This window comes from Sander lucioperca, chromosome 12 (genome assembly GCF_008315115.2).
Source record: "Sander lucioperca isolate FBNREF2018 chromosome 12, SLUC_FBN_1.2, whole genome shotgun sequence".
Lineage (NCBI taxonomy): Eukaryota > Metazoa > Chordata > Actinopteri > Perciformes > Percidae > Sander > Sander lucioperca.
In genome coordinates, this window is record NC_050184.1 from 13,182,286 (window position 1) to 13,208,895 (window position 26,610).

At 41.0% G+C, this 26,610-nt stretch overlaps 1 protein-coding gene across 2 annotated transcripts in view; it reads left to right on the top strand.

The window, feature by feature from the left end:
- prex1 (phosphatidylinositol-3,4,5-trisphosphate-dependent Rac exchange factor 1) overlaps positions 1-26,610 on the top strand; it is an 86,720-nt gene that overhangs the window by 47,149 nt on the left and 12,961 nt on the right. For both annotated transcript variants that reach the window (XM_036008417.1, XM_031286480.2), the window contains exons 12-26: positions 435-538; positions 1,195-1,244; positions 3,460-3,535; positions 3,922-3,994; positions 6,997-7,142; positions 10,448-10,540; positions 12,447-12,595; positions 12,679-12,764; positions 14,472-14,611; positions 15,996-16,137; positions 17,274-17,449; positions 17,869-18,030; positions 20,903-21,113; positions 22,425-22,710; positions 23,460-23,678. In XM_036008417.1, coding sequence (XP_035864310.1) covers positions 435-538; positions 1,195-1,244; positions 3,460-3,535; positions 3,922-3,994; positions 6,997-7,142; positions 10,448-10,540; positions 12,447-12,595; positions 12,679-12,764; positions 14,472-14,611; positions 15,996-16,137; positions 17,274-17,449; positions 17,869-18,030; positions 20,903-21,113; positions 22,425-22,710; positions 23,460-23,678 — 2,113 coding nt within the window. The remainder of the gene's footprint in view (positions 1-434; positions 539-1,194; positions 1,245-3,459; positions 3,536-3,921; positions 3,995-6,996; positions 7,143-10,447; positions 10,541-12,446; positions 12,596-12,678; positions 12,765-14,471; positions 14,612-15,995; positions 16,138-17,273; positions 17,450-17,868; positions 18,031-20,902; positions 21,114-22,424; positions 22,711-23,459; positions 23,679-26,610) is intronic.

Genomic DNA, 26,610 nt, shown 5'->3' on the forward strand with positions numbered 1-26,610 from the left:
CTTCAGCCATTGATATCTAAATACATGTGGACGTTATAGACATGCTAGCCATTTAGATGTGACAATAAGTAGGAACATCAATGTTCTTATCAATCTTTTTGGAGTCAATGTAGACATTTTTTGAAGACTAGAATATCTCAAAGCAAAACAAAAAAAAGTGAAAGGCACAGTTTTTATTTTGCTTATTTATTCCACAGTTAAGAGTGGAAGAGGCAAATGAAATTAGTACTGCAAATCCCTTGTTCTCCGTACATACAGTATGGATAATGATATATGTATCTACTTGCAGTAGCGCTGATATATACAACCTACACTGTTAACGGAATACTTTTCCAAATGAAAACAAAATTTAAGAAAAGAGAAATGGCATACTTAAGGTTGATAGGTTATGAACCCAGCTGAGGTGACATTATCTCATTGTGGTGATATTTCAGTGTCGGACAAGCACCAGTTCAAGAACGAGCAGGTGTTGTACCGATTCCGCTACGACGATGGTACCTACAAGGCCCGCAGTGAGATGGAGGACATCATGTCTAAGGTAACTATAATTCTGCATCAGGATATCATCATTGGTGTTTGATAGGTAATGTAAAAACCAAAGTTGAGGAAAAAGGAATAGCCCTTTTTACAAGGACAATAGGCATTATTAAATTGTTAATATGCATCAGATTTACATTCAGTAAATTAGAAGGAAATAGAGATAAGTGGCTGCACAAGCTGCGTTTGAAAATTGCATATAAGCGTCTCATTATTAAGTCTTATAAATCATTGTACAAATGAATTGATTGTAGAATGATTCAAAAATCTAACGAGTGCACCTTTGCTAAAATTTGCCAAATTCTGTATCGTCTGTATCCAAAGTGTCTAAAGAATTGTATGATTGTTTACATTTGTTCAACATATCAGCAGTTTATGCAAATGTTCATACTCTAGAGGCACTAATCCCATTCCCATAGAAAACTCAGTCAGAATCTAAATTAAAAAAACCCCGGACATAACGATTGGTTATGTTGGCCTACCTGTGTCTCAGATCCCATTCAGAGACTATGATTTTGAAACTTCTATCTTAAAACGATAGCCTTGGGGTAACTCTTTTCACATTCAACAGTTAATTATCTTGGCCATGCTTGTACTTGCTTACCCAAGGTGTGTATGTTATATGACTCAGCGCCTCCATTTTTCTTCCCTTTTTAGGGCGTCCGGCTGTACTGCCGCCTTCACAGCCTCCACACGCCTGTCATCAAGTAAGTACCTGCCCTTCTCTCCTCTCTCCTCCTCTCCCGCTTTCCTTCCATATGCTAATGTTCCCGCTCTCCAGGTGCATGAATGCATATTCATGAAGGGTTCGCATTCGGCCCACCTCACCCCTTTCTGTAATGACTGAACTAACAGTAGCACTGCCAGGAATGAGAGCCCTCAAACCTCCCTTTCCTCTCCAACTTGGACTACCAGCCAGGCTCGAGCTGCTGTAGGTTCATGTGTACAAGATTCAGTTAAGGTGGAGGATGCCAGGTTTCATGACTGGAGGTTTATATGGGGTACCTGTTAAAGGATTAAGGAGAGCTACATGTTATGAGCATTTGTCTCTTATCTTTACAGTGTTATGGGTTTGCTGAATGTATGTTAGTAACTATATATACTTACATGAGTTAAGTGACAGTCCAAATGTTTCAACCCTGATAAATCACTTTTTATTTCTCCTTCATGCTCTCTCTCTCTCTCTCTCTCTCTCTCTCTCTCTCTCTCTCTCTCTCTCTCTCAAACCTTTTTACTTGCAATACATACGCAGTACACATACTATAGAAATATAAACTTTACCGTATACAGTATATACACACACATATACAAACTCCATCCCCAGAATGTTATACACCCCATATGTTGATAAACAAATGCAGTTGTCCATTAGTCCTTAATTGTTAATTGCCTTTATTATAATTCAGTAATAAGTCTTGTAAATATTGGCCCAAGACCTAAAACTATGTCTTAAATTAGACTTAACTTAAAAGAAATTGAAATTGTAACACTGAAACTGAAATCGGTACTGGGAAGTGGAAAAATGGTCTCACTTTACCAAAATGTTTTTCTTCTGAAGGTCTAAGAGTCAGAATAGATGTACAAATGTAAATAGAAGCACAGGAAACACATATCGTCTCCCTCTGACACCCCCTCAAACACACACGCACACACACACACACACACACACACACACACACACACACACACACACACACACACACACACACACACACACACACATTCTCTATCTGGCACAGCCCCTCCCTTCATACTCTTCCTCCATTACCCCTCTATCTCTCCCTACATCACTCACCCGCTGGTTGAAATGCCCGGGGCTGCCATCGGTGCAAACAAAGAGCTTTTGGTCCGGGGACCAATCCTATTAACATACAAAGGCAATCCCTCTGCTTGCCAGCAGGATATTATGTAATATAGCCTTGCTTTTTTAATCTATCACTAAATTGGCATTGTAAGTAGCAACCATTAATTGTAACGTTTGAGTGATGGATGTATTGCATTTTATAAATCATAAATAATTATAAACAGTGCCTCTGTTTTATTTAACTCTGTTGAGTGACAAAGCACCCGCCGGTTTCATAACAATAAAATGCACTTGACATAATTTATGATAAAAGAGATATAAACCTAATGAAATCAATCTTGGAAATGTCACATATGTCTTATGCTGTAGAGGATAATGCCCTACCTAATACAGAAAATCATTGATCAGTAAATGATGTCTAGAAGCAGCTCACTTTTCATGTTGTTTCAAGGCATTATCTGCAGTATCAGTCAGCACACTTCTTGTCCACAGATTTTGATTTGGCTTTCATTATGAATGTGGCAGTTTGCAATATGGGTGCAGACACACCCTATGTCTTACTCACAACATTGAGATGTTAAAGCAACTATAGCGTTCATTTGATAGGCTCTGATACACCCGTCGAGTCACACAACCAACCACACTTCCTCTGTAGCGTTTCCTGTTTCATATGGTTAAATGTTGAGCAGATTGGTCCACACTGGTTGTTCATGTAATCTCACAAAAAAAGCTCAAAGAATCAAATAATAAAATTATTAAGTCTGACAGGATTTAGAAAACTATACAACGACTGTCTGGAACACGTGTAGCACATGTAGTACTATACATGCAAATATATAATTCTCATGATATGGATGTTGTCATGGCAATAATAGAAATTTATATATTTTTTACTTTCTCTGACTCTAAAGAGACAATGTTGTCTTTTGTCTGTTACTCAAGAAATGCAACACAACAGACACTGTTCGCTGTTGATGCTGTTAACCACAGAGAGGTTTTGTTATCTGTTAAACACATGTTATATGTAAAGCCACAGACTGTGAACTGTGTTTATCTTTCATGCCACCTGTGTTGTACTTTTAAAATACATTTTGTGAATACTTTTTTTGCTTCTTTAGGGACAGAGACCACCATCTGAAAACCTTTAAATCTGTGGTGCCTGCCAGCAAACTGGTTGACTGGCTACTTTTGCAGGTAAAATCATTGTCTTATTAGACTTTCATTTAATCCAAACACATATAATACTAAACAAGGCGCCAAGGTTGTATAAAATGATAATAACTGTCATTACTGTCTTTTTTTGTGTCATTGTACAGTTTGATTATAGACTTGAATTGAATTGTATTTCGATCAATGATCGTGAAGAGCACAACCAAGGACATGGATAATCAGTCTCCAATCTCTCATTGTCTTTGTTTTACACATATTTATGAACGCTTACTGGCTCACAAATCACCATCTTTACTGCAACAAACACATAGATAACTCAGGTCAGCGGTGCTGCAGCCTGCTGTGTATGAGAAGGTGTAAACAGGCATTGTAACTGACCGACAGTGTGCGTCATTGATTTGGTTTCCCAGGGAGACTGCTCAACCCGAGAGGACGCTGTGACGCTGGGCGTGGGGCTCTGCAACAATGGCTTCATGCACCACGGTCAGTTAAATTCTCTGTCACACACACACACACATGCATGAAGGACAGGTAAAGACACCTCAAATTGACTAGGATTTTGACTTCAATTCACTTAGATCATCTATTCTGCATAAGATAAAATGAGCTCAATGACACATGCATGGTGTGGAGATGTCTCTAATTATTTACATTGCTCTCTTTTGCAACAGCCCATTCACATTGTTGTTGTGTGACTTGATCATTCCCTCATCGTGCATTTGCCCATATTTGCCCCCCTACACCAGTCAGTCCTTCCCTCTGCCCGTAACATGTAATATGTAATATTAGCCTCTCCTCTATCATGCTGTCATAGGTTGAAAAAAGGGCATGGTAAATTTGCATACCTGGTCTAGCCAAGTATTGGTAACCTCACTGACCACATTGTAGTGGAGCGGCTTTGGTTCTATCCCAGTATGTTGAACGTAAACAGAATTAGCAGCGTACCCTAACCAGAGCTGTTTGGCTTAGCTATGTGGCTGTCTGGGTCAGTCCACTGAACCATGACCACTGCTTAAGGCCTAAAATTGAATCCCTCATCTTCATTGGCCAAGTGTATGATGTATACTTAGTGCTGGAATGCTGAAGAAGTAACAGTCCTCCTAGTAGTGAATTACATTAATAGGTTACACTAGCAGACATGTACCATTTCACAAGCTGCTTATTGTGCAACACTTAGTACAAGTGATACATTAGAATGTATACAATACCAAGGCTTAAATGTACACATGATTTAAAGCATACACATTTCTTCTCAAGCATCTGTATTTCACTCTCATTTAAACACAAACATAGCCGCTCCCAGGCAGTCATATAGTGGCTTTCCCTTTACTTTTAGCTTGCCTGATTGGCACTCACAAATATATCTGCCTCCCTCTACCATCTGTTGGAAGGTGTCACTTGTTCTCTACCTCTCCTCTGCCTTTCTTCAGGGTCACAACCTCTCTTCTCAGCCTGTCTGCACTCCTCACCTCTCCTTAAGTCACTTGTTTTAGTCCTTTAGTCAGCACATCTGCTGCTTTTCACCTGGTACCTTTTGAACTCTTCTTCTTTTTCCATTTTTTTTCTGTCCTTGTCTTTCAAGTCTTTTTATGTCTGTCTGGTTGTACTTGATATGAGGTTATGAGGCTCCTTACTAGTGGGAGGAGCACTGATAACAGATAACAGTTAATTTGCCTTTCATCTGTCCTTACCTGCTTACATCATTCATCTACACTCCTGTCGTGAACACCTGTTGCATTTTGCCCTTCAGGCAACTTAACATATAGGGCACATTTTCCATGTATCCTCCATTAGTCCTGTTATACGGCAGGGTTGAATGGCTCCTACGCCAAAATATCATTAATTAATCATTTGGCAATATTAACTATAGAATGCCAATAATGGAAGTAACAGTGAGTAATGTTTTTTAACCACAGATTTTCCTTCCACCACAATATTCTGAAATGTAAATCAATACTGAACCAGTGAAAATGAATGATCTTTGCAGTGCATCATATTTTATGTCATGCCTATATAGTTTAATTATATAATTAAAAACAAAGTGTAAATTTACCGACTCTTTGATATTGTCAGCTGTTATTAGCATTTAAATGATGATTTAGCATGTGTGTGTGCAACTGTGTGTGTGTTACTAGGGTATGACCGTTTCCGGAGTAGCACTCCCTCCAGGTGGTGTTAAGTTATTATATGACTTCAGCCTCCGTGACTCAGAGGAAATTACTCACGTTCAGGCTTCGTTTGAGTTGGCATAAGGCCAGTGTGAGTGGGTGTGGCTGGCGTGTGTGTGTGTGTGTGTAATCAGTTTGTGAAGGCTTTTGTTCACCTGAGGGTGCCAGATGCTCGCCAAATCTCTGAACAGCTGGGTACCTTTGGTTCTTTGTGTTGACTGTTCAAGCCCCATTTTACAGTGGCCTTACAGATTCATACACCTATGATAAGACGCTTTGGGGCCAAATGTAAAAAATGCCAATTCTTATGTGACAAAACAAAATGGATATTTTACACAATCTGCCTCCAACATCATGGCTTTAGTCCAAATGCGAGCAGGACGCTGTCATTTTAGTGACATATACTTTTATCTAACACATCAGGATAAACAATACCCACAACCCTTCCCGAGTACCACCAAATACAGATATATTTGTGTATCTGCACCTGTTGCAGTATCCGGTGTTGACACAAATGAAAACTGACAGGAGAATTATTGTGGAAGAGCATTATGTTTACCACTTCAATTCAGTGTTTCACAGAAAGTAACAAAATCTGTTAAAATGATAAAAAAGAGAATCTTTCATTCAAGAAAAACATACTGTAACCAAGGGCCTTATTTCAGTGGCTTAGCTTTTTATCAAACAGTTAATTACACATTAAAACAAATCTACAGTAGGGTTAATGTAGTGTGTTTTGGTTCAAGCTCAAAAACTGCTGTGACTGAAGAAGCATCCGTAACGTGGTCCTCACCTGTTAGACCCCGTGTGTTGGAGTGAAGCTCTGCCCACAATGGGATTTCAAAACCCATTTAGACACACGGCTGTGTGTGTTTCTTGTGTCCTCTGGAGAATCCTTCCTAGCCCTAGTCTGAGCTGGCTGCGTCCCAGATGTGGTTTGGCTCCAGATGTTCCTACTTGCATCATGAGCTAATTAGCTAATTAACTGTTAGCTTGTTTGTGTGAAGATGTACACACATTAAGTGGCAACTTCTTGGGCAAACATTCATATCTCCACAGGTCTTTGAAGTTGCAAAGACACTTAACATTTACAAGGTCACTTTTGCAAGTGAAGGCCAATTTTGCAACAAGACCATCAATTTAGCCAGTATGAGCGCAAATAAAGTTTGGATTATTAATGGACAAGCAACATTGGATGTTTTTTTTTGGCCTTTCATTAGCACCACTTTCAGCAACTTTTAACTGAGATGTACCCTATTGCTATTTGAGTCATTATTTCTTTCTGATTACATGGTGTGTGTGTGTTTTTCCCCTCAGTCCTGGAGAAGAGTGAGTTCAAAGATGAGTCCCAGTTCTTCCGTTTCTATGCGGACGAGGAAATTGAGGGAACCAGCACCAAGAGCAAGCAGCTCCAGCGCAATGACTTCAAACTCATCGAAAACATCTTGGCAAAGTCCCTGGTGGTAGGCTGGAACACACAGGCACATAAAAACCACAAAATCCATACATTCTTACTAGAAGGTGTAACGCTTCACAAAATTCACGGTTCGGTTCGATACGATTCATCATATCATAAATCATAAAGTATGATCTTTTTTACTTTGAACAATGACAGAGCTATACTTAATCCATCTTCTGGGTTGTCTTCTTAGCAGCATATAAAACAAAAACAGCTCCTTATAAAAGAAATATACACGTTACAGTCAGGTAGCTTTGTGTAGCACTTGACGTCCAGCCGTCTGCTGTCAGAGAAACAGCTGGTGTTTCGGACAATTGGTTCTCTATTTGGGCTTTTGTTTTTTAGTACAAGGCAGGAATTACGGTCTGGCTGAAATGGGCTCGTAAAGGAATAAAGTAACAGGGCTCAGTTACTTTAACCATGTTCGTAAAACCTGCTTTTTCCACTACAGAGTAGTAGGGGTGGGAATCACCAGAGGCCTCGCGATACGATATCATTGTAATACTTATGTCACAATACGATATTATTGTGATTGTTATTGTGAATATTCTGCGATATATTGCAATTTATTACCTTTTTTCCAACTTCAACTTTTTCCCAATTTCAAATGATGTCCCCCAAAAGTAAACTTTGTCAACATGTTTCATCTAAAAAGTTACATTTCTGTTTGTTCATCTCACTTCACTGCACAATGGGATTGTCAAGCAGACAGACTGACCAACACATATATAATAAAAGATTGATACTTGGCGTCTGTGTATCGATACAGTATTGCCTCGGAAAATATCGCAAATATAGGGGTGCACGATTCAGAAAATGTCACGATTCGATATCGGTTTTTAGTCGCATTAACGTTAATAGCCATATTGCAACGAACTAGTTCAGCGTAGCATGCCTGACTGGAGCGGAGTGTTTTTCTTTGGGAGTGGGAGGGGCAGACAGCACATTGCCTGTTACGTCGTTTGGGCTGCCTTGTTGAGTGCAGCGGCACTGAGAACATTATATTTCACACAATTTAAGCAATCTAAAAGCAATCTAAGCTTTTCTAAGTGAAATAGGATTAGTCCAACGAATCGTTCAGTTTGTAATGCACCTAATTGAAATCCTCGTACCGAACGGTTCAATACGAATACGTGTATCGTTACACCCCTAACTGTTACACAGAAGCCTATTGTCACGTTCCGTCCAAAATGCCAGGCTCACATTTTCATTTAGTTTCTTTTTGTAGAGAAAAAATGATAATAATTATAATAATGTTGAAGTGTTTCACTGAAGCAAGCACACTAAATACTGCACAAAGATCTTTTAATTCACTACTTGTGATACCAGCAGTATCCACTCTAGAGAGTGTTACCAAAGAAAAACCCTTATCTAGGATGGGAGACAATGGATCAATGGAAATGGATTCAAAAACAAAGAGAGCAAATCTGTGAAATCTATCCACATTTATCTGGATATGTGTCACTCTTTCATGCAAATATATGCATACACGAAGATATTGTATGTGTGTGTTGCTAAGACAGTGACGATATAACAGAACCATATTGTACTGTATAGCTAATTGAACTGACATACTAGCGTGTGTGTGTGTGTGTGTGTGTGTGTGTGTGTGTGTGTGTTTCTGATCTCCACAGCTAGATTTAATTAACATCATACACGCAGAACCCTCCCCACCTGCCATTGTCCCCACGGGAGCGGGGACTGCTTTGATGACAATACACACTTTTGAATTTGCTCTATTCAGTTTGCATCTTAATGAGTCTTGTCTTTTGGAAATCAGCTGTACTGCCTGGGATGAAGTCCCTTTTGTGTTGCTGCTGAGACAAGAGATTGCCATGAGAGGTGACTGCAGTTGATTGTTGCAGTTAGACAAAGTGTACACTGAAGATTTTATTTTAGTGCACAGACGTGAAACTAGGGAGTGCTAGTTAGCTCAGTTTGGATTTGTCCCCTCTTTACCGATTGTTCTATTAAAATGGCTTGCTAGATAGGACCTTTCCAACCTGACTCCACCAGATGGATTTCCTCGGCATATCCATCTGGGAACTTTCCATTGGAGAAGTTTTGGGAAGGGGCGAAAATACTGGTTAGCTGATTGGATAAACCATCTGTCTATCACCACCTATGTTGGTGATAGACGGGCCAAATCAACCAATCAGATCAACGATATATCAAACTCTTGCCGAAACCAGTCGGGAGAAGAGCAAAAACATATTTTCCTCTGAGAAAAGTCTCCAGTGCCGTTTTTTGCTCTTCTTTCAATGAAGGAATACTTTCTAATTCGGATAAAACTTGCGCGATAGCTGTGCTCATCTCATCCGTGGAAGCCGCAATGATGTTTAGACTGAACAGTCGCTTCTCGTTGCGTCACACCTAAACCCGCCTCAAAACCAACGCTGATTGGTCAGTCGTTTGGCGAACGGCTCCAAATATTCTCTATCTCAAGCTCGCGAGATCAGGACGGTCTCACGAGGCTAGGACCTTTCATGCCATTCCAGTCTTTTTACTAACGGGCTGCTTTGTTCCCTTATTTAATAACGCAGAGTCTGAAAAATAGTTTTGTGGACAGTGGTTTCCAGAGGCTGAAACTGAAAGTGTTTAGTTAAGTCTATTCTCTTTGGGGAAACCTAGAAGCATCACTAGCATCCTTTTTCATATCAGAGTGGGAAGTGGGCACGCTATCTGGCCTTCCACAAGAAGTGGAAAAGGGTTTTTTCTTTGATTAGCAGAACTAATCCTCCCTTGTGGTTATTATTGAAGTGAAGTGCAAGAACTCTTTATTTACCTCAGCCATCTCCTCTGATGTAACATGCAGAGATCCCCATCTTATCAGGGCCATGCAGCAGGAAGATGGCCTACCTAATGGAAGCTGGCTAATGTGTTTGGTGATGACAGCGTTTAACTAAGCCTCACCCCACTGGGGAATAGAATATGAGAGGCTGAGAACCATAGAAATAAAATCCAAAATCCTCAGAAGCAAGACACCGGACACACATTGTAAATCACAGATTGCAAAAGTTTGTATATACCGGAACCCCGAAAAAGTGCCATATATCACATTTTTAATACGAAGCATCAAACTTCCAGCAAACACAAACAAATTACCTTTTACAGCAATGACATACAGTTGACTTCTGATTAAGAGTCAGATGTACGATATGTACAAAAGACAACATCTGGGTGTGCAAAAATGAATATATACTGTATTGTATTTTGTTATTTTGCTACTTGCTCACTTGTGATGCTAAACCAGTGAAGTCACCCGTGTAAATGTGGGAGTAATTAGGTGATTTTCTTTGTGCGTGCTAGATTCACCCTGAGGAAGAAGACTACGGCTTTGAGATTGAGGAGAAAAACAAGAGCATTGTGGTGAAATCTGTCACCAGGGGCTCACATGCTGAGGTAATGGCCAACCCATACACACACATACACAATAACACACACTGTATCTCCTTCCCGCCCCAGGGCATTAGTTCCGGTAGGTAATGGCTGTCTACTGTTTTGACGGCTGCTGTCCGTGTGCCTCTGTTTCGCTTTGGAAGGACTTCGTTCTGATTGGCTGTAAAGCCATTAGACATCACCGGCCCAAAAAAAACACCCACACACACCATTTTATTCATCCAGAGGGATTTTAAAATGCAGATAATGTTGTGATAAAACATTTAAAACATGCATGGCTATTGACTTTCATTTTATTAAAGCATGTTGTAGTATTACTGTTATGTTCAGGAGCAGCCTGTAATTTGTCATATCCGTGTCTACTCTGTCAGCAGTGACAGACTTATTGTTTTTCAACCTGACACATACCTTAATGCCAGCTCAAATGAAAGACTATTTTCCTTACTTTTCCTGTGATTTCACCTTTGCTTTGTGACAGCCAACTCTTGTTGGACATGTGACAGGTGACTTATGGCAAATCTGATCAGCAACCAAACCTGCGTACTGTTACACAATCTTTCCAGCATCTTCCAACTTGAAAACAACTTGAATGATGATGCCCTGGTTGTTTGTGGAATCTTTTTTTCCCCACAGGTCCAGAGATGGGAAAACCCTTTCTTTGCTCCCGACCAAAATTACATTTTACCATATTTCTCTATTATATTATATTTCTCTCTCCCTGTGGTTCAATTTTCCTCCAAAATAACCTTCTGTTATTTTACTCATTTCCCACATTGCTCTCCCCTAAGTCATTTAAACAATCTTAAACCCATAAACCCTTACTCTTCTGCTCCCTCTTACACCCTTTCTCCATTTCTCTCGTTATTCATCCCCCATGTCCCTCATTCATTCCCCACAATAACAGGATTGCTAGTTGAGACACAGCCCGTGTGCCAGCACTGTGAATGAGGCTCAGCTGATTCCCATGGGGCTCTGAAAAGGGCTGAGAGACACACTCACACACAGTGCTCTTTCACTACATGATACTAATATAGAAAGTCATGTGCAGACAGGCACCCGTGCTGTATAATCACACACATACATACACATACATCTTTCCACATTCTGATGGCTGTGGCTCCTCTCAGTTGTTTCTTCACCCATCCTGGGCCATTATCCAGAGTTAGAGCCCGGCTCAGCTAAGGCCACCCCTCCGGATCTGTGTCCAGGACACTGGACTCGCACCGTGAACACACAGAGGCTGCATTATTCGCACAACATGACTGAAGATGTGCAAGATGGCTGCATTCAGTGACGTGTAACAGGCTATGGTGCTGTGTTTGTGATTTCAGAAGCTGACTGATCTGATAACTCAAACCACCAATAGTAGTGGCCAGAAATGTGGTCACATTATAAAAAAAATGGAAATTAAGTGTATCTCTGTATTCACGTGCACACAACTGTGGTAACCTTTTAATCTGTAATTGCGTGCAAATCCAACAGGCAGCAGGCAGGCGACCCATGTCTAAATATCATACAGCTTAATCATATCTAGTAGCCAATCTTGATATGCACTCTCTCCACAAAAAAAGCCTATTCATATGCTGGAAAATACATGACAAGACTGAACAGGCTGTGGAAATATTGAGCAGTACACACTGATTTTCTCTTGGAGGTACATGTTCTGAACAGGGACTTCTGGGTAATACACACTACTACTGCCAGTTAGATAATAACTTAAATCATACTTTATTTAAGCCTAATACTGCACACAGTTTAGGTCTCACTGTGACACTAGAGAAATAATTAATGAATGTGGTCCCCACCTGAAACTCTTAATGTGCAAATGGAGCCTTTTGAGGGAGCTATAACAAGCTGCAACCTAAAAATAACCACATTCTGTCTCCTGTCTGTGCGTCTGTCCATCCAGATGGCTGGCCTGCAGGTGGGCAGGAAGATCTACACCATCAACGAGGACCTGCTGTTCCTCAGGCCCTTCTCCGAGGTGGAAACCATGATCAGCCAAGCCTTCTGCATACGACGCTCCCTGCGGCTGCTGGTCGCCACCAAGGCCAAGGAGTGAGGAACCACACATAACACTGTGACACGCGTATACACACACATACAGGGCACACTGGTCTTACTGGTCTTTTCTCATCCAGGATTGTGAGGATCCCTGACAACCCAGACAGCCTCTCCTTCAGACTCTGTGGCTCTGCCCCTCCTCATGTCCACGCTGTCAGGAAAGGTGAGTGATTAACTTCATTCATTCATCATACTTAACCTTTGATAATGATAAAGCTACCAATAAAGAAGAAGTTCCTTTCTTATGACCCAAACTAAACTTCCTCATAATTAGTTGTGGTCCTTGTTTGCTAAACTTACATAGTAAGAGAGATGAAAAATTGTAGAAGAGTTTAACATTAGATGTAATCAGTCACAAGCAAAGACACCATATACAATATAGTTTTTAAAGGTAAAAGGATACCATTAGTTGGTACGGTATGTGTAATGAAAAAGTAATCTGTTGAGTGGTTTAACAGTTCACAGCTCCCAGGAAGATGAAATTCAATTAATATTGCTTGAAGTTACAAGAGACATATATTTTGGTTATGACCCCACCACTGGATATCTGTGAGCAGATTTATAGGCATTTGGCCTTGTTATTGCAGGATCAGTGCCAGTAAATGCTTTGAAAGTGTTTACGGTGTCAGAAAGACACATCATTCTGGGTGAATTTGAGGGAAAGATGAGGTAACTCTAGCCCCTAACCACCTGTTACTTTCTGCTTTTAGTGAGCATCTATTAGGTTTTTATGGCCACCTGTCAGCCAGACAGCCTGCTGACAGGGTTCAAACCCTTAATAGACTAAACTCTACTTTTAAAACACACACACATGTGCGCACACAAACATTGCTCTGTGATCAGAGCTAAAAGTGTAATAGGTTACTGAAAAGTAACTCCACACTTTAGTTCTCCCTTGTCATTCCTCCTGCTCTGTCTTTACAACCTCCTGACCAGGTGTTTGTAGCACCTACTGACTCGAAATAGAAACATATGAGATTTATGACAAGTTGAATGAGAAATGAATCCAAATGTGTAAACAGACAGGAGTAGAAGACACACACAAAAACAGTGAGGAGAGAAGCTGCCAGTTGGTGCAACCAAGGAATGTGATCTCGGTTTTACTTTGCTTTATTAGTATTTTTGCTTTATTGTCCCTCTTAGTTCTCCCCATTTCTCTCCTTTCCCCTCCCTCTCCACACTCTCCTCCACCTCCTTTTCTCTCTTTCCTAGTATCTTGTATTACTTCTGGCTCTCTGCTGGTATATGAGGAGCAGTTTTTTTTCCAGCTGATATTCAGAGTCTCCAGTTGTTGTTTTTGTTCTGTTCCTAAATAAGTTCCCCTGTGTGATATCAATGCATGGGTCAAGTAGCCCCAGAGTTAGGTAATTGCTGGCACTATGGGTGGGAATGATGCCAGCGCTGGTATTTTTAGGTCGGAGAGGAAGATGATGGAGGTGTTGATTGAACTTCCAGGCTGTAAAGCCATTAGTTGCTTGGGACAGCGTGTTAGGGCATTGAGCCGAGTAATTTTCTCTTCTCCTGGAGGAGCAAGACGGGCGAGGTTATGTACACATGGGAATTGAGTCCAAAATAAGACTCCGTAGAAAATGAACTCCTGTACTTTTTTATTTTTATTTTATTAAACCTTCATTTAACCAGGAATATTCCCATTGAGATTCAAGATCTCTTTTACAAGGGTGTCCTGGCCAAGACGGCAACAAGATTTTTTCCTAAATATGAAAATTCACTTGTACGGCACATTAAACTCCCACTTTTCCCTGTGTTAAATTATATGTTTTCATAATAGCCCCATATGATGTGTACAGTTTCACTGTACTTATATCACCGTGTGACCTTTGACCTCTGATCCTGTTTTGACACACTGCAGGCTGGGAGGCGGTGGGGGCGGGTCTTCAGCCCGGCCAGGTCATCCTTAAGGTCAACGGCAACAACGTCAACCGCAGTGACTACCAGGAGGTCCTGGAGCACTTCACCGGGCAGCACACACACCAGGAGCCTCCCCAAGCGGTGAGGGGACACATAAAAACAAAGTTTTCAGTGTTTGAAAAGAAATACAATCTGTTCCTGTCGTGGTGTCCAGTGAGTGTTTAGAGTCCTTGCATGCACTGTTATGGCTCACTGTACCACAGCACTCCCCGAAAGCTTCATATATTCTACAAACTAAGTAATGCCATAAGCATGATTAGTATCAGTTGTAGGTCTGTAAGTTAATTTATCAGGTCATTTAACTATGTGACGAGCTAACAGAATGGAGAACCCCAGTGACCCAGACATTCCTGCTCTGAGACGGTACATAAAACAGCATTAGCATTAGTTAGAGCTACACTTACCTATAGAAACTGAGTGTTTGAAAAGAAAAGAAATGTATTCAAAACCTAAAGGATTTCCCTGAGCATGCAGCACACTTGCTCTTTTAAATCTTCATCTCTGTATGATACCAAAGCGGTGTCATACAACATGTGTCTTCATTTCAGCAACATTCTTGGCTCCAACAGTGGGTGGCCTAGAGATCTCAAGCATAAATTTCTGGCGGACGCTTTGTCGCCTCAGGCCACTTGTAGTGAGGGTTGAACATTTTTCAGCTCAAGATACAATCCTGCCCGGAGAGAAAAGGTAGCCCAAAGCAACAAATAAACAACCTATTTCCACAGTTTCCACAATTTTTATCCATTCCTGCTGCCAAGATTGTTTTAGTTAAATTCTGTTTTAAAGTAACAATGGCATAACATAATTGGATAATAGTATTTACACTCCATACTACAAAACTAACTTTTAAACTGCAAAACCTATGTCTGGTTGTTCGGACATCACTACAGCAACACGGTATGGCCCCAGGCAGTATTTCACAGGGCTGCAGTCAGAGTAGGATGTCCTCCTTTCTGTATAAAGCACATTGTTTTGTTTTATTTAGCCTGGCCTACTCTTCTTGCAAATCCCCTTGAACAGGCTCAGCTGAGCCGCCTTATTTTGGATTGTTCTAGTAAATGTTTGCTGGTTAATTTAACAGCAGAATAAATTGCAAGGATGTTGTTGATGTGGCTGACTGCACTGCCAAGTTTGGTGTAATGCAATCAGCCCTGATTACCTCATCAGGTGAAAAGTGTCCATGTCCACAGGCCATGTAGAAATGCTTTAGATTCTTTCCTTCAAATTCTGTGTATAAAGTGCAGCCACATCTACAGCTTTGATTTTTAAAATTAAGCACATATCGGTACTTGAGCATAGCTAAATGTCAGTTAAATAACCAGTTTCCTCATTCTTTCTCTTCCATGCTTTCTCCCTTTATCTCGCCTATACATCAGTTCTCGCTACTACTCCTTGGCTCACCTCCTCATTTTAAATCCAATAATGTTTTTTTTCACATTATAGTAATACTTCATGTTTCCTCCAGTGTCAGTGGGTGTATCGTACATTTGAGGATGTGGAAGAGCTCCAACGAGAAAGAGGCGCAGGTGATAAGGAAAGCCCTTTCAGTCCTTATCCAGTGGAGAATGGTTCTGACCACGAGGAGGAAAACGGCACCAATGGAACAGGTAAAACATGTTTATGTTTCTTCTTATACGACAGGCTTAAAGTTTTTTGGAATGACACAAACTAAATATATCACACCCGCAGTAGACGTCACAGCAACATCACGTGACGCTTCTGAAGATGACTGCAGAGTCAGCAGTCGAAACTGTCAAGGTATGACAAAAAACTTTAAGCCTGTCGTGTAAGAAAAAAGATCCCTTATAAATTTAAATAGTAGGCTAAATGAACTTATTTTGACTATATGTTTATGTTTCGTCCTCTGAAATTGTCTTTTTTTGTGCTTAAATTAAAAATTTACTTTTACATTTCTTTTTAAGGAGTTTTTTTTTTTTTATGCAATGCTGAATCATTTAAGTATCACAATGCTATTCATTTTATATTTTTTTGTACCAATAGCATATGTAATGCAGACATTTAAGAGCAGCAAGTTTCATTTCTGGCCCATCAGTCAGCAAAATGCATTTGGATCAGGATTAGTGCTACTTGGGAGTGTGCTTTAATATAAACTGTGGCTGCTTTGTGTGTCTGTGTAGATCAATTGCAGGCTTGATGTTATAAAAATCTGTTGCTGCCAAAAACATCAGAACATTATGTTCCACCTAAATTGCTATTTTCAGATGACCTCTGTATTTGGTTATAGTCACTGTGTCAGTAAGAGGTGGCTCCAGCAGTAGGTTATTTTGCCCTGGATATGGAAAATCCTCAGTTTAAAAATCACACATGCACATGCTATATACAGGCAGTAGTTACAGTTGTAGGACGTCATCTAGTAACACTGTGTCAGTGTATATACAATAAATGAATCTTTCTTACAGTGCTGGCAGGATAAGTACACTTGACAGATGTGCAGCACACTATGTACCTTGACTTATGTCATTACTAAACCGATTTATAATATAATTATTTGTCCATCAAAAGCTTTGGGGGTTTTGTTATACAAGCAACTTTTTTTGTATCTTAGGTGTGCCAAAACACTCTGACTCTACCTCTGGAAAAACCTGAAATCTTTTTTTTTTTTTCTGGATGCTGGCATATATCAAATACATTCTTCATTTTACATGCTTGACTTAAATACATATAATGACTTCTAAATACATGCAAAGCTTATATACTGACAAGTGACAACTGTGCTCCACAGACCACCAGCTGGGCAGCCTTTCCCTCTCTGATGAGTTGCCTCTGGTTAGTATGACGGTAGATAACGTCCATCTGGAGCATGGCGTAGTCTATGAATATGTCAGCACTGCTGGCATCAAGAGCCACGTCCTGGAGAAGATGGTGGAGCCCAAAGGCTGCTTCAGCCTTACTGCTAAGGTAGTTATGGGAAAATGAGGCAAAGTTTCATTACCTTGAAAAATGCAGCACAGGGTTATAAGTCATACTTTATATAACGCCACTTTTAATTATTAACCCTAACCCTAACAGTTTTTAAAACAGTTTACATGTTCTCAGCTACTGAAATTTCACATCTCATCTCATATCATAGAAGTTGGCCGTTCACCAGTTTGTGGGTCACTGCTATTTGTTCAACTTGCACTGTTATGGAAGGATCTTTTTTTGGCCTCACTGGTGGTTTCGGTTGTTAGTATTGGAAAGCTGAATGTTAAGTTAGATAAAAAAACACGCTGCTGCTAGGAATGCTATTTTTACTCTGATTGTAATGAACTAAATGAAAAATCTAAACTTCTATTGTATGAGTGATCTATCCTTACCAGTGGTTCTTGTTTCTACAGATCCTGGAGGCATTTTCTGGCGATGACAGCCTCTTTGTTCGCAATTGCAGCCAACTGATCTCCCAGAGTGACCGAGTTGTTACCATGCCTCAGTACGAGTTCAGACAAATCTGTGACACCAAGTTGGAGAGTATCCGACGGCGTATCAGCAGCTATCAGCAGGTACTAAGACACACTTCTACACTCTCTTTAACACATAGACATTAGACTATCACATCCAATTGTTATGCTCAGAAATGTCCCCAACTCATTGATATTAACTTAAAAACACAAGCACAACAGTTCACTGAAGTAAAAGTCAGGTAACTTAAAATCGTCACTCACATTTATACCAAAAAAGATGTATTGTCTCTCTTCTTGTCAGTATATTTCTTACTGGTTATTATTTAACTGTGTGTCTATTAACCTCACAACCTCACACTCACACACATTTTCAAATATACCACCTCATGGCCAAATACAGCACATCTATATACACTTGTAAAATATGACACCTAATGAGAAATTGGATGTTAATAGCCTTTATATTTTTTTACTCAAGACAGCAAGAACCATAATTAGGGCCCGAGCGACGACAGCGGCGAAGGCCCTATTGAAACTGAAGGAATTATTATTACGGCAAATGAATTGCCTTTTTGAGGGGCTTAACATGTTCAAAAACTCACCAAAATTGGCAGTCGCATCAAGTCTGGTGAAAATTTATGTATTTTTAAGGGTTTCGAGAATAGGCGCACAAAAATGACTCACTAGCGCCCCCTACAAAGTTAAAAAAAACTGAGCCCCTGCAGTGCGTTTAACGTAGACTCACGAAACTTGGTACACATATGAAGCATGTCAAGACGTACAAAACACGTCATTATAGCCATACCCTAAACCCAACAGGAAGTCATTTTTATTTAAAAGTTCAAAATTAGTGTGATTTTGGCCATTTCCACATGTCGTACTTTAACGAACTCCTCCTAGAGATTTCATCCGATCAACTTCAAATTTGGTCTGTACCATCTTAAGACGTTAAAGATGAAAAGTTGTTAAAAGAAAAACTTTTCGTCATAGGGCGTGGCCGTGGCGGGGCGGCCATTTTGTGCGTTTCGCCTTCAAAACAGGAAGTGGGTGTATCTTCACTGTACATTGTCCAATTGGCTCGAAACTGTTCATGATTCATAACACTCTAACTCTGAGGACATTTACTGGACAAAATTGACTCAAAGTCATAGCGCCCTCTAGTGGCAACAGGAAGTAGGCCTAAAAGTCAAGGTGCGATACTTTAACGAACTCCTCCTAGAGATTTCATCCGATGGACTTCAAATTTGGTCTGTACCATCTCAACACCTTAAAGATGAAAAGTTTTTAAAAGAAAAACTTTTCGTCAAACGGTGTGGGCGTGGCAGGGCGGCCATTTTGAATGTTTAGCGATGAACAAAGAAGTTGTTGTAACTTGAGTGTACGTTGTCGTATCTGCCCGAAATTTCTCACGATTGACAAGGGTCCAGGCCTGAGGACATCTACAGGCCAAAATAGATTTGTGGTCATAGCGCCCCCCGCTGGCAACAGTAAATGTGCCTTATATGACAAACATCATCCGATTTACATAAAACTTATGTGTGGTCTACATGTGATACTGAGCCGCTCCATATACTTTAACCACGCCCACTTACTCAGACCACGCCCCCTTTCATAACATTTGAACCGTTTAAGGTAGAGTCTTGTGTGAGGTGTCATTGAACTCAGCAGAGAGTTCCTTCTTCATTGATGATGGTTTGACCCGCCCCCTAAGATTTAGCCACGCCCCCTTTCATAACTGGTGACCCATTTAAGGTAGAGTCTTGAGTGAGGTGTCATTGAACTCAGCAGAGAGTTCCTTCTTCATTGGTGATGGTTTGGCCCACCCCCTATGTTTTAGCCACGACCCCTTTCACAGCTAATGAACTGTATGACGTACAGTCTTGTGTGAGGTATCATTGAACTCAGCGGGGAGTTCCCTTTTCATTGGTGACAGTTTGCGGTGTTTGAGTGCCGCGCAAATGCACGGTCGCAAGGAGCGCCGTCCGCCAGAAACCCCGACGCGCGCAGAGGCGCAAGGGCCCATCCAAAGCTGCTTGCAGCTTTAATTATGTATGAAACTATTGTTCTATTTCAGTCTTCCTCACCTCCAGAGGCAGTGCTTAATACTGGATGTTATCCATCCTGCACATGTGAGAAGTATAACATCCAGTTATTTTGTCTGCCATTATGTCTCCATGTCATATTTTCTGCTCCAGTGACCATGTTTTACCTTGGTGGTGAAAATCATCTTATTATAAACACACACTACATACATTAGAGCTGTCAGTCAAGCAGCTTGTGCTTTCAATGAACTAAGGCCAGCTACACACTGCCTGCGTGGCGTGAGCGTGGCGTTTCTGTTGTGTGTCAACTGCGTGGTGGCTGCGTGGATTTTTCTATGTCTTTACACACCAGAAACGTGTTTGACGCGGCGCTGCTGCTGCTAGCCTTGTCTGTACACATGTATGTTTCCCATTGCTAAAATGAAATACCATGTTAAACATAAATATAGACTGATTTGATTACAGCAAAGACAACGTCGGCAGTATTGACGGCAAAATAGGCTACAGAATATTTTGTTCTGTATTGACAGGTGCAATATTAGAAATTTTTTTTTTTTTTTTAATTACATTTATATCTGCATTTATATCAAAACCTAGAGACTTTCAAACATCAACATGTCATTTATTAATATGTATTCGTGTCAAAATTACATATAAACATCTTTTCCTATTCTATTTTGCCTGGAAACGCTTCCAACACGCTTGCGTGTCACGTGAAAAATAGGCGTCGGTTCTATTTCTAGCATGCATGCGTTTTTTCAGCGCGGCTCAAGCCGCGCCTGAGACGTGCGTGTCACGCAGGTAGTGTGTAAGCTCTAATCTGTTAACATGGGAGCCGAAATATAAACGGACACGCCACGCAGCTGACACACTCACATGATGCAGCCAGTGTGTAGCCGGCCTAAGTCTATGTCCCCTTTTTCACCAAGTTTGCCCTGGAGCTGAGGAACAAGGCGTGGCCCCCCTTCAGGCAGGCCGGCGGTCACCCTCACCCACTGGGCTGCATGGACTTTGTTCCCACCAACTGCCACGTCAACTTCATGCAGGTCTCTTACCCAAAGAGCACTACCACTGCTGGCAGGACTTTCAGTATCCGCTTTGGGCGCAAGAACTCCATGTTTGGCCTGGATCCTGACCAAGGTAGAGAGGACACACATGCACTCACATCTATCCTATAAGATTTGAACATCTCTGTCACAATTCCACTGCTTAAACTAAGCTTCACTGAGATCCTCCCCTTTACGGTAACACAGCTTAACCCACTTAACACCAGCTCAGTGATCATTTTGACTAATTACCCTTCATAACCCTGTAAATCCCATGGCACAGAGATGGGAATGTCACCCCCAGCCTCCCACAGTAGCCATGTGGTCTCAACAAGAATTCCAATAGTAAATTAGATGAGTGGTTTGCCATTAAGAATCCATTAGCCACAGGCCATACCCATGTTATTGACATGAGAAGTGAATGAATGATGTCAGCAAAGATGGTGCCTCGAGGCAGTGTAGGAAGTTGTGTAATTTACACAATGCTACTACTGCTGCTGAGGTCAAAGGGGAGGGAGGGAGAGAGAGAGAGAGAGTGAGAGATTTGAGTGGAAATGGATTGTAATGTTGACAAAGAATTTCAAGAAGAGGGTAAATCCCTTATCCAAAGGTACAGAAAGAAGTGTCCTGTCCTGTTCTGTTTATATGGCCCGACTTTATCATGAAACAGCTTAATATTAATCAAGAGTCTTGAAGCTTGGCTGCTGAACTCTATCAGCAAAGATGAAAATACAATACAGTTAGCATTGCTGTCCAGAATGCCTTGTCCTCAACTTTCCTCTCAGCACCAGCTGCAAGTCAGACATCTGCCTAGCAGTTGGACTGACGAGATGTTCCACTCTGGTGCTTTTCAGTGTGCGTTCTGCCAGCTCAACCAGCCAACAGCAACGGAGACGTTGTTTTCTTTAGTGACAGTGGCCAGTCTTTAGCGTTGCAATCAGAAACTAAATTTACAAGGCTTATTACCTGAAGTGATACAAAATTTCCTCTTCCAGCACCATACCCTGGATTTTAAAGGAATGTGTGGAATGTACATAAATGTACAGTATAAGGGCTTCTCTATTTAATCGTAATGTTCACTGTGTACTTATAGTACACACCCTGGCTTAATTTGCAAGTACTTAATCTGTCTGCAAATTTCGGATGCCTCAGGTTATTGCAGTTTAGCTTGGCATTCGACCCAAGTAAACAGTTTTGCATCCTGCTCTCGCTGTGCATATCAGTTGCATAAGTGCCCTTTAAGAAGTTGTTTTTCATCTGGTCTAAATGGAGAACAGACAAGAGTGTTACTTCATAGGGGTTCAAACATCTGGGGTAGATATAATTGTCAGAGATTGAAGTCGGTTTCATTTGCCCACTGCAAACATGTTGTTTATTTTCCACTCCTCTCTATCCTGTCCTGTAGCACAACTGAACCCCATGTCCCACACCCAGCATTGTTTGACCAGCATGGGAGCTCCTTCCTGGAACTGCTCTGGCCTGGAAGGGGACGAGGCAGACGGCAGCGGGGAGGTGACCATGGATGGAGGCGAGGGGTTGATGGACAGTCGGCGGGGTGGCTACGGAGAAGGTGGTTTGAGCTTCCTGCTCAAACAGGAAGACACAGAGACCCAGGACTCCTACATTCACTTGTACAGCCGCCTGGATGTTGCTGTAAGGGAGATGAGGCAGTATGTCGCTCAGATCGATGTGTAAGTGTTATAGTTAATGTGTGATAATTTGATCCTCACGTAGGAATATGTTTTACCTTTAAATGGCATTTCTTTGTTGCCATTTCTTATAAATCTTTTATCTCTACCCCCATGGCATCTACCATATATAAAGAGAAGTGTTTACTCATATCCATTCAGAAAAAAATGTGTTCAGCTCTAACAGTTGGTGCTGTTATCAAATATTTGCATTCCACTGGTGTTTATATGTGAGTAGACTGTTTTCATTGCCTTTGCAGTGACATTTAGAGATCACTGCATAAAAAGCTAGGAGCTGTTATCCCCACACCAGCCTCCCGAGGCGGTTCGTCAGCCTCTCTTTGTCTGTCTGCCCTTTGCCTTGTTTAAAGCTGAGGATTTACAAAAGGAACATTCTTCAGGCCCAAAATATTTATGGGCTTGGCCCAGTACAGGAACAGGGAGTGAGGCCAGGATAACATCAAGAGAAAGAGACACATATTGTGTGTCTGTGCCGAGGAAGGGGTGTGACAATGTGGCTGATTGTGAAGGCGTCTATGCACAGTGTATTATAATACAAATATAAGCATAATAGTGTCTTCACATAATTATCATTTTAAAATGTTTAAAAATGCTAAAATATACTGCAAAATATACTGTATGATGGCTTAAAAAACGTGTTGTAAGTAACTACAGCAATTAGCCATATTTTGTTAAATGTGCTTTCAAATCAAATTTTGGGAATGAAACCTTTTTTTGACCCTCCTCTTTAGCCTCTTGTCGTCTATCACCGAGCCCACGCAACTCCTGGGTGAGGGTGGGGAGCCTCCGGTTTACGAGTCAAGTCAGCCACCCTCTCTGGCCCACTGCGAAGATGGCTGTGACCAGGACAAAGTGGAGCAAGGCGGCATTAAAAGGGTCTGCTTCAAGGTAAACGAGGAGGACCAGGAAGACTCGGGACATGACACAATGAGCTACAGGGACTCCTACAGGTAATGGTTAAAGACTATGTCACAAATAGATTAGAAAACAGACTTTGATTTTAGGCTGTAACCGGGTTATTAGTTCTCAGGCTTAGAAAGTACATTTGGTTATCTCCAAACTAAGACGAGAGTAACTTAAAAATTACTATAATTTAGACTTTTAGACATTTTCATTCGTCTTTTCTCGATAAGCTGCCTGGTTTAAAGCACAATTAATTGTTTATGTTTGGGGGAAAATCTATATTTCCCTTTTGTAGCAGCATCGTTAAAAATACAAAAACACAAGTGTGTCACACCTGTATTTCTAGCTGCAGACTCTATAAAGCATGAACAACATTCAAACTCCCTCTTTACTCTTCAAACCCATAGTGCTCATTTCCCCCCCTTTGGAGGCTAAAATTCATTCCAGATGTTGGCATTTTAACTGAGATCGAGGTCTAAAAATGACTTCAAAATGTTTTGGTCTGATCTGGTTATGTCATTTGCCTGTTGTAAGTTCATTCAGATGTGTGTGCGTGTGCGTGTGTGTGAGCACGGTTTACTGGGCAGTGCTCCACTGAGCCCCACCCTCCACCACCCACTGAGCTGTAGTTATTGGTTGTTGGTGTGGTGGGCTGGTGTATAATAGAGCCAAATGTTTGGGGCGCTGCCTCCTTATCCACTCTGTCATTAAGGCCTAGCCACGCAATGTAAAATGTGACTACCTCATCGAACTGTAATGTAAAGGGAAATGTAGGCTGCTGTATGTGTGGTGCATACACACACACACAGGGTTTTGAAGACCAGTGGAGAAAAAAAAACTCTCTTCAAGGTAGCAGTAAAAGGCTATCATCCCACTTGTGAACATTTTGGATGCAATGAAAAATGTTTTTTGTGAGTCGTGCTGAGAGAATCAGACATTAAAGCCTGAGGTGGTGACAGTCCACAGCAGAGCTCAACAGTCGGAGGTCACTGGCTGAGTACAGTTTGTGAGGAACAAGGACAGAAGAGACACACACGCAGACAGACTTAGGGGATCAGACAGAAAAATACAGAAAGAATTGAGGAGAGTAGAGCGTGTGTAAGAAATCATAATCAAGCAGTGTATGTTCCTAACTCTGGTACATTGTGGCTGTTAAAAAATCTTTGGCACCCAAATCTCTGAATGACCCTGTTAAGACCTTTTGTCGTGCATTAGGCGGTTTGTAGGGTGTGTCCAGATGCAGCTGAAACAGATTACTGTTCCCTCCAGGCATCAGAATGCTTCTCTCAAGTGACAACCTGTGATTGATCTTCCTTTGTTGCTTAACATTTCCAACAGTCCTATTCATCTCTTCTGTTTCCTTAAACAAGAGCCTCCTCAAAATCAGTCCGATACAGACTGCAGTCATTTTTGTCTTGGCTTCCTTAGGAAATGATATTACACTTTCTGACAGTATATGAACCTTAATTTCTCAACCTAATGTACCATTCCAGCTTAAACACGTTGTTTCCAATTATTTGATATTTGTACTTTTGTCTGTATGTCCCTAAAGCTGTCGCACCAACGTCCAAATTGGTTTAACAATTTTAACAGCTGAGTAGCTGCTTAGTTTTTACTGTGCATTGCGTTGTGAAGCAATATCTCTATTAACATCACACTCAATAATCAAGTGGTTTTAGTCTGTGTGCTGGCATTTTTAGTATCCTTAATTAATGTAATCTTTCCTGTGTGTGTGCGTGTGCGTGTGCGTGTGCGTGTGCGTGTGTGTGTGTGTGTGTGTGTGTGTGTGTGTGTGTGTGTGTGTAAGCCAGATCCTCTACTACAGGCAGGATAATTGTCACAGTGGTGCTCACACTTTTGGCAGTAGGTGTGTGGCTAAATTTAGAAAATCTCCACTTATGTGTCAGTGTGTATGTCTCTGAATTCAACTGGAAAACACACCTAAGCAAATAGCCAGGAGGGAATAATACAGGAAACAGGGGGAATTGTGAGGGAGAGAAGGAATTGTGTGTATATTAGGCAACAAATAAATAGAAAAGCAATGGAAGGCCTAAAGTATGATTAGACAGACTGCATGGAGGGAAAGAGTACAAAGACAAAAACTTGGATTTACTGGTGCATACACACATATTAGTTTGAGTGTAACACAGTGAGTTTGTATGAGTGTTTGTGTGAATAAGAGCCAGCGGGGAATTCAAGCCAAACTACTAAAAAATGGTTATATTAACTCTCTCCCTATAATTGTAGCAGCTTTGAGGTAGCCAATCTCCCCTACCACCACAAACACACATTTACACACATCTACACACACATTACGCACCACAGAATAACCCGGCAGGTGATATCCACCCCCTACTCCCCCACATTGTCATCCAGCCAATAGCAAACGAAAACAAAGCCAGTGTTGTCGTTTTGTAGCTTGTACTCGCTCCTAGGGCATTTGTCATGGTAATTCAGCTTCTGAATCAGAGGGGATTGTGGGTGTGCTCACTTGAAGCAATGTATAATTTGAGCCACATAAATCTTTCACATGCTCCCGGTAATCATGTTGAATCACGTAGACGTATGACTATGAATACCAGACTATGTCATTTTACACAACTGTCTCAGGCAGGTTAAAGTTCTCTGCACACACCTGTATGAAGGAATACACTGACAACTTAGCTGCAACACACTGACAGCGCTGAAAAGAACACGTTTTTACAAATATATTTGTGCTCCATTTCAGTGTTCTAATGTACACATTTGTTATATGTTTGGGACTAATGCAGTGACAGTTTACTGAATGCTCCTCTGTGTAAACCAGTGGCGGTTGTTGCTGTGAGAAACATTTAATTACTTTTGGTCTCATACTGTAAATCAGAAAAGGCATTTACAATCAAAAACATTATTTGGCAGCATAATTACAAGTCGCAGCTTTCCAAATCCTCTCTGTGGTTTAAGAACGGAATGAACCCTTTGGTTTATTATGCATTTTAA